At 39.2% G+C, this 8,883-nt stretch overlaps 1 protein-coding gene across 1 annotated transcript; it reads right to left on the bottom strand.

Moving 5' to 3' along the window:
- Positions 1 to 288: 288 nt before the first annotated feature.
- Positions 289 to 8,600, bottom strand: FAM240A (family with sequence similarity 240 member A). Its single transcript, XM_009988055.2, has 3 exons — positions 8,452 to 8,600; positions 1,677 to 1,821; positions 289 to 367 (listed from the first exon to the last, which is right to left on the bottom strand). Exons 2-3 carry the CDS (start codon positions 1,814 to 1,816, stop codon positions 289 to 291), a joined length of 219 nt encoding a protein of 72 aa, XP_009986357.1. The 5' UTR covers positions 1,817 to 1,821; positions 8,452 to 8,600.
- Between the last annotated feature and the right edge of the window lie 283 nt (positions 8,601 to 8,883).

Here is an 8,883-nt window from a genome sequence, read left to right as displayed (position 1 = left end):
TGTGTAACTAAACTAATTTCCAGGCATCTACAGCTCAGTGAACCATGATTTATTAGTCTTGAAGGCTTCAGAGTACTTCAATCTCTGTTTAACAAATGAAGGAACGGACGCATAATCTTAAAGCAGCAATAGACATTTCACATATGAAGCTTCTAACAATGACAGCTAATTAATTATAATTCATTTAAACCACAAAATATAATTGACTTAAGCTTTTGCATCACACTATCATGCTTTCCTACAAAGCAATTTTCTTTTTCCTCCAGACATGTAACGAGTGTGGGATCTTCAGCTAGATGGGTCTTCAGGTTGGGTTCTCAACATCTTTATCCGTTTTTCCAGCCTTTCCATCCATTCATTTCTGAGCCTAGGGACAGAAATATGGATCAGCTTGTCCCCATATTCTTAGAGGAAACAGATTTATACTCTTCCTGTTTCCCACTGATGCTATCCTTTGGTGCTTTTTCTCAGTTGTCATGCAAACTGTCCTGCCCCTTTAGAGTGCTTTGCTGGATGACACTTCAGGATTAGCTCTTAAATCCTGATGAGGGCTCACCTAAGCTTTGTGCTTCATCTTCATCTCCAGTGTTCCCTTTCTCAAGTGCCTCTGTGTGCCGGAGTGACTTGTCATCTCCACTGGAGATTGCCTGCTGCCACCTGCTGGGTAGCATCACCCAATGTTTCCCCAGCCCTCCTCTTCAGAAATGCATTTAAAAAGGTATTGCATAGAGGCTCTGGAGCACTATTGGTTTGAAAACACTGTGCATGTTGAAACTTCCGTTAGACCCATAGCAGACAGCTTTAGGTGACAGGTGACACTTTATTTTCTTTACGGTACCACAGAAAGACTGCCTTAAATAGAAAGGACAGGAGTTTCACAGCTGGGGAGTTGAGACTTTGAAATTAGGTAAGTTACAAATGGATAAAACGTGCTAGAGACTAATTCTAGTGTTCTATCATCCAGGGTTATTAATACAATGTCATCCTTACTCTTACTTTTTCAAGTATCAATCCAAAGAGTGGTATGAGGGAAAATTTGAAAAAATGCTTTCTCATTGAATGATCTCAAGCCAAAATAGCCGTCTTTGCATCTTCAATTTATGGAGACTTCACGTGAAGTAAACTGTACTGATGTTGCTGCAGACTAGTCTTTCTCATTGTGGTTAATTAAGGCACATATGACAGATTGAGGTAATTATAACTATGTATGATGGTTGTCTTGGTCAGTTAGTACACTTGGACAGTCTTCTTTATTATGGATTTACCTTAAGCAAATTAAGCCGTCTTAATTAAACAAAACTATACACTTGTGAAAACAAGGCTGCAGAGGAAGAAGGTAGGCCAGGTACCCATTTGTGCTAGCTCTGCTGTGAACATAAGCCTTGATATTCGAGACAAGCCTGCACCACTAGATGTTATCCTGATAACTTCAGAAAGTTCAACGCTTTGGACTAATTTATGGAACAAGAACAAATTACTCTCTTACCCTGTGAAGCTATAGCTTAGACACATAAGTGTTAGCATTTGCATGCCAATTTGGGAAGCTTTATTATTTTCTAAAAATGTAAGAAAAATACTCTAATTTTTCATTGAAGGACTTAAATATAGATATCACTTTTCTTTAAAAAGAATTACAACACAAACTCAAGTAACCTTTCCAGATGCAAACTACCCACTTTGTCAGAGCACTTCTTCGCTGACGTTCTTTTTCAATTTGCAGATACCGAGTTTGTTGTTCAATAGTCTTTTCCCAGAAGTTCCTCAGGTCACTAGTTTCGCATCCTCTCACTTCATGGCGTATGTACTGGCTATTCATGTTCTCTAAAGGAGAAATTTGAAACAATCATAGGACAAGTTATTGGTTCCTCAACTGTTTTCATGGCTAAAGCACACTCTTGCTGGTTTGGATTTTCCCAGTGTTAGGGTCACACAGCGGGGTTTTTTGTAAGATCAGGATAACAGTTGGCAAGACTCAGTATTTAAGCGTTTCATTCCTAGCTCTGACACTTGAGAACGTGCTGTCTGCAATGAGTTGAATTCTTACTTATTCACCTCAAATATCTCTCACCTCCATCTGCCTGTGACCTTTTAGAGCACAATTCCGGACAGTTCTGTTGTATTCTCTGGCTTAAATGCAAAGGAAATATAAAAATTGCCAGATCTAGTAGGATCTTTCCTCACTGTTTTCATGTCTATAAAATGATAAAGTGATCATTGTAGATTAAGATTAAAACAATGAAGAAGAAAAGTTCTGGTGATTTGCTATTAATCACTATAACATTTACCTTAGCTTTACTTGGGAATGGAGAAAATTTATATGTATAAAAGTATGTACGTAATTTTATAAGATGCTGACTTTCAAAAGCCACCTTGCTTATTAAATATTTCTCCCTCTTCTGCAATTTTCAAAAAAGAGCAAATTCATTGAATATATTTATATATCTATGTCTATTCTGTACTTCTCCCTTCATTTAATGTCATCTTAAAAATCAATTTTGGAGTAAATCTTATCAGAGAAAAAGAGTATCTGTCTCAGGATGACTTTTCATGGGCCAACAGTCAAGCTCATGTATCCCACATTACAGCCAGAAATCATATCATTACTTTCAAAACATCATCAAATATGGAATAAGTGTATCCATGCTGCCTTCCAAATTGCTGTGTGGTTTTGCACAAACATGCCATTGTAGTATTTTCCCAAACATTTAGGTTTTTTTTTTTTTCACAAGTATTTAGGGCTCTCTCATGCATTGTTTGAGTCCATGGCAATTATTTGTAATTTATTTTAATCAGAGCCGTAGAGAGCTAGTAAACAGGTCCCTCAAGGCTAGCTTGGAAAAGCTTGAAGAAACGGCTGCCATTCCCCTGCCAGGCATCATAAGAAAAGCAAAATTTGGAACTGGCAATCTTTACATAATTTCATTTGAAATTTGGTTGTTTCATGAAAAACTGAGACACACATTATAAAAGCTCTATGAGCAGAGCACAAAAAGCATCCCTTTTGAAGCAGCCTCTTTCTTGCTAGGATTTCCCTATGACTCTCCTGAGGTTCCCTGCTAAAGCTTCGTATATCAACTCAGGGTCTGCAAATGATAGAAGCACAGTATTTGAGCCTGACTTCTGTGGAAGAAGTTTACTGAGTACTTTTTCAGGTTCTGAGCAAATTATAACTGAATATGTAAGTATTGGCATCACTCTATAGTGTGAGTTGCAAGTACAGCTGAACACCTCCAGCTGTGCTAGGGGATAACCAATTCCAGGTCAAAAGTTCTCTTAATATGAGTATGTGTTTTCATAAAATATATGTATTCTATAAACATCTATATATATGCCAACCCAAATCTCTCTTCCCAGATAGCAGTTACTACCCTTTTTAACTTTTTACGTATCAGGAGAAATCTAGAAATGTATGGAAAAGATACTGTACCAGCCATCTGGGTCAGATTAATAGATTTTCCACTCCAGGATTTAATGTCTGAGAATAACAATATTTCTGAAAAGAGGCAAGCAAGATTCCCAGATATCCCTGAGGGTCCAAAATGAACTGCCAGGAAATAATGTCTCTTAGTTTCTTTAAACAGAAGTGATCCTAAAGCATAACAATTTCATCCTTCCAAATGATTACAGAAGTGATCCTAAAGCATAATAATTTCATCCTTCCAAATGATTATGTATTCATGTTTAATATACTGTGAATGTGTCTTTCTACATATGTGAGGGTGTATATCTCTCCTGAATAAGGCAAAACTGTGGAGTTCATTGCCACAAGGTATAACCGAGCCCAGGTCTATGTGTTCAGAACACACAGAGCCTTTGCTGGTTTTAAATGCTCTGCCTCCTAGTTCAACTGCACATATTCTTAGTGCTGCCTTGAATGTATTTTATAGTTGCGTCTCTCCAACACCTTGCCCCACAGCAAAAAATCCCAAAGAAAAAGTTTTAAACCCAGTAAAAGAGAAGTTCAGAATTAGTTTTCATGTTGTTCACCTTAAATCTGGTGCTGGCAGTATTTAAAAGAATGTTAGAACACTCTTGAGATTACAAAGTGTGTACAGCACTATGCTTTACAGGTTCGGGTGGATTTTCTTGGAGGAGGGGATGGGGCCCAGGAATTAGTGCTTTTCTCTGTCTATTATCTGTGAAATTTTCTTTGTGTGTGCTTGCTCAGGCACACTAAGAGCATTGACCAAGCCTGTCCTTCTTTCTTACCCTTTTATTTTATGTTAAACTATGGATACCCTGGTGTTGAATTTTCTCTTACTTAGCACTTAATCTTCCTCTTTATTTTCTTTCCCCCTAATACTGGAGAACACTCAAATATATATCAAACAAATTGAACTTAGAATTTCTGTGTTCTTATTTTACTCATCCTCATACATCCTTGATAAAATCAGTGTGTCAATGTGCCAGCATTTGCTTCTCTGAACTGTAGAATCATCCTACCCTACCTAAATTACCTTTTATTTCAAACACTCTATTTGAGCCCGTTCACGCAGTGATTGCAGGAGCTGCACAATAACTCTGCTAAAATAACCCACTTGGTTTCCTTTGCCTTTACGTATCATGTGGACAGGTGTTTGAATTCACCTCTGTCCTGCCATCCATTTCAAAACTGTTGCTGTCAACCTTCAGAGTTGCATGAACAAACGGGGATATCAAACATAGTCTATCGGTATTTCACTTGTCTTAAGATAAAGTTTCTGTGCTAAAATCTTTTTGGTGATGGAAACTCTTTATTTTCCCCTCCTACTTCAGCTTTTTTCGGAGGAGAGTAATAGGACTTAAGCCTGTATCTTGGCTTTGCACTAGCAATTATTACCTGGGTACAGTTTATTTTCATACTTTGGAACCTCATTCAAAGTACCTAGCAAAAGGGACCTCATTTAATAGGGAAGGCAAGGAATGCACAAGACTTCAGGGAAGCAGGCTGCAAAGTGACTTGAACAGAAAATCTCCGTGTGTCATACAACAAGTGGGCAGAAATATGCTGTTAAAACATATAAGCAGTTGTAATAGCATTTTTATAGATCTTACAGTTAGGTCTGGCTTAAACTACCCTGCAACAGCTAGGACATTAAGCTTTAATCAAGCCTCTAGTAACAATTCTTCAAGAGGATGATAAGGTAAACCATGATTTTTTTGATTTTTCTATTTAATAATGTTACAGCAGGTTGATATTATTTAGAGTCAGTTTGCTAAAGGAGATCTTACAAAGGTAGGGAAGCTGTGACTCTAGCACTGTTATCTGGAACTCAAAATTATGTTGGTAGGACAAAAGAGGAATGTAAGATCAATGCAATGCTACATTTGGACTTTTTTTTGTAAGTAAAAAAATCAATAGTTTGAGTTTGGAACTCACTGGTTCTATGAGAAACCATTATCACCACAAGAAACACACTGTTTCACGGAGACAATTGGAAGTCACAAGTTTCTTAGCTGGTAAATGGTATGTAAAGAAAAATGTGGGTTTTTTTTCCTCTAGTAGAACACAAATTGTTATTTTAAATGTTTTTTAAGTTTTACAAAGCATCTGCATGAGTCAGGAAGCTATTTTTTTCCCCCCCTTCTTGCATAGCACAATCGCTCAGAGTTTTCAAGGTGTTATGCATCTTCCTGGAAATGCTACAATATTTGTTCATCTATCTTTTCATGGACCTTGCTTGGTGACTGTGCTTATGGTATAAATGCATTGGATCAATAAAAAACTGCACAAGGCAGTAGATTACCTGTGCTAATACTGATGTTTGACTTTAAAACAATAAGAAATCTGCTCTCATTTTAGAAAATGGGACTAGTAATCGCAGCCATGATTTCCCTTTCTCCTTGGATCTTTGATACGTCATTTATCTTTTGCTTCTGCAGCTGGCAGCAATTCACATCTCAAAAGGCTGATTGAGGTTTGCTTTGAGATCCTGCCTGGGGAAGCGTACCAATTTCAAGTCTAACATAGGTCTTCAGACCCTGAGTATAACTCTTCGTGGGCAGAAGAGAGCACTTTAGTTTAATCCCCTGTACCCTTCTGCTTGTGTGGCAGGTTGCACAGTGCAGTCTATCTCACGAACAGCCTGAGCCTCAGTGCCACTCGTGAGCAACTTAGGGAGAGGTTTCTCACAGCTCTTTCTGACCACATGGCTGGTGCACAGTTACAGAGCTGCACCTCTTGGAGCTGACTTGACCTGGAAAGGGGAAGGCTGGTACAGTCTTCTGGTGCAGGCAGGTCCCTAACACTGTGCTGATCTCTTTCAAAAATTCATTAGTGTATCTCATCAGCAACAACGCGTGGCTTTGCATGTGTGCTGTACTGTTCTCCTTCCATTTGCGCTTCAACGTTACAGACTACTAATCTATGCTTTCCTTTTGTAAACAGTGTTGTCTGGAATTTGCAATGAAATAAGGGAATTCTAGACAAGTGATTTATTCTGCCGGTGGTACTTCCTAGTTTGGCAGAATTTGAAGTACATGCTGTTACATAGATGTGTGCTCAGTCTGGAGATTGTTCTCTGGGTATAAGCTCCAATCAAATTAATTGGACTTTTCCATGCAATGGGAATTTTCTGTGTATGAAAATGACAACCATACTGACATGTGACTGAGCAATACTAGTAAGAGTTCCCTGTGTGCATGAGTTACAGGAACGCGGCTAGCAAATTGATTCTAATGTGCAAGTTAAGCAATTTTAATATGCAAGTTAAAATGTTTGCACTCAGGCACTATGCAGCAGACTCTGCTCAACCATTCTCCTAGTTCCTAATTCCCACACATCGTTATCACTTTTCTGTGAAAAGCTGATGGGCCTGAGTCTATTTTTCTGATTTGGAGAATAGCTATTCTTGAAATGCTTTGAACTGTTAGAAAATTTGGACCTTTCCTCCTATGATACCTTTATGACAAAGAAACATTTTAAGGCAAGGCTCGTGGCAGCTATGTGATTTCTGCATCTCGTACTGCTACAGTGGCAGTATCAACACTTTTGAACATCATGCACTATAAGTTTTTTCTTCTGTCCTCCTCATCTGTTGGGCTTCAGTTCTCTTTATCCGCTTTCATGATCGCATTGTCAAACTGGTGGGAGCTGATTCTCTGTCTTGCTTTTCTGTACCAGAGGGCTCAGCAGTCTTCTAGCTGAGAGTTGAAATTCTTAAGACCTTTTGAGCAAAACACTTGAGGAATCAACAGTTTCATTTCCATCCAGGTCATCCATTCAGTTGTTACTATCCTAGTTCTGCTCCAGTGACTATTTATTTATTTAGCTACTCCCTCTCTTCCACTCAACGGTTCTCACAGAGTCTTCTCCTTCATCCCACAGCCAAGGGCTTCCATGAGAGGTCTCTTCACTTTTCCGTTCTTTGCCTTCATGTCTGTTGAGCTTCTCCCTCTGTCCTCTTCACCTCCCAGCCTAACCTGACTGACTCACACCTCCACTTTCAAACATTGTTCTGGCTGATTTCCCCAGCTCTGTTGTTCCCTCCACTCCTTGCTGGAGCTGCATTTCTCCCTGACTGCTCATGCCGATCTCATCAAACTTTCTCTGGAGCATCTTTTAAGCACTCCTCTGCTCCTCAGCTTCTCCCGCTCCCTGTGCCTGGCTCTCCATGGTGGTCACCTGTGTTCCCACACATCCTGTCGCTGGCATGCTCAAACAGGACTGTGGTGGCAGTCACCCAGAGATGAGACTCAAGCGAACTGGCATTCATAAGCATACTGCTATATAGAATGTCCAAATGCCTTTCCTGAGCTTTCCATAGATTTATCCAGCTCTTACTGGCTTTTAATTTTCAACATCTAAGGCATATATAAAGCAACTGTAGTTTGTTTGCATGATCAAATATTGTTTCTGATCACTAGATTTTCCTCACTTCCAGATACATTTGAAGCCTGATCCTATGAACTGTTGAATTAATAAGATCAAGTATATAGCATGAATTAATATTATTAGTCAGGCATCTTGAACATGTTTTTTGATTTTTGAGTACAAGAGGACTCGATGGTCTAGGATCGAGGAAGATAAATCCTGCCCAGGGTTCGTGTTCTTTGCTAGATCCTCTAGTTCTGACAAAGCATGCAAGAGAAACTGATCCTGATGCATGTGAAGGTGTTTACCATTAAATTAAAAAGCCTCTTGGCAGTAGATCGCTGTTAAAAAACCTTTGCGAAAGGAGTGTGTATACAACCTTGGCTACCCTTTAGCCCATCAATTGAGAATGTACAGCCACATATTCTGCGGTTTTATCCAGGGTTGTGGCGTGGAAGTTGCCCATAAATATTTTTTCTGTATCAATGCTACTCAGCTTCCTTAGAATACTGCTAAACTGGGCACTCTTCCCTGGCATTTTGCTCGCATTCTCATCTTTCCCAGAATATAGTTTAGTGAGAATCAAAGTTAGAGAAAAAATGCATTTCTTGTTGACATTATTAAGAAAAACTCGCTATAAAACCCAAATACTTACTTACCTTTGGAGCTGAACTCTTCCTGCAAATAAATCCTCTGTGTGACACAAACAAATGAGGAATATTACCACTGCAGCCCTGGATTCTCCAGTGTCACAGGGCAGTAATGAAATGCATCCCTTGGTACTTTTTATTTGAAGTGGGGGTAACATAAATCCTTCATCGTATCAAGGCTATTTTGAACAGAACCAGCAGCGAGATAAGATCATTTAATGAACTTTGCAGCCCCCTGCCTGAGATGACCATGAAACACAGGCCCCCTTGAGAGCACGCATCCCTCCCACACTGGCAGATACTTCAGAGAGCATGACTTGGCAAGTGCTGAGAATTTTCTTTAAAATGCGTGCTAGTATTATCCATTTTAATATTCCTCCTGTGAAGCTTGAAAAATTCCACACTGCTATCTTAGCTGTAATGGAGGCTGAAATGGTGTGA

Source organism: Tauraco erythrolophus, chromosome Z (assembly GCF_009769465.1).
Source record: "Tauraco erythrolophus isolate bTauEry1 chromosome Z, bTauEry1.pri, whole genome shotgun sequence".
NCBI lineage: Eukaryota > Metazoa > Chordata > Aves > Musophagiformes > Musophagidae > Tauraco > Tauraco erythrolophus.
This window is presented reverse-complemented; position numbering and strand designations above follow the sequence as displayed.

What these genes read in the sequence shown, in the direction of transcription:
- FAM240A (XM_009988055.2), bottom strand. Translation starts at nt 1,816, where the DNA reads ATGAATAGCCAGTACATACGCCATGAAGTGAGAGGATGCGAAACTAGT. An exon ending in CGAAGAAGTGCTCTGACAAA is followed by an intron (nt 368 to 1,676) that starts GTGGGTAGTTTG and finishes TTCTGTCCCTAG; the next exon opens with GCTCAGAAATGAATGGATGG.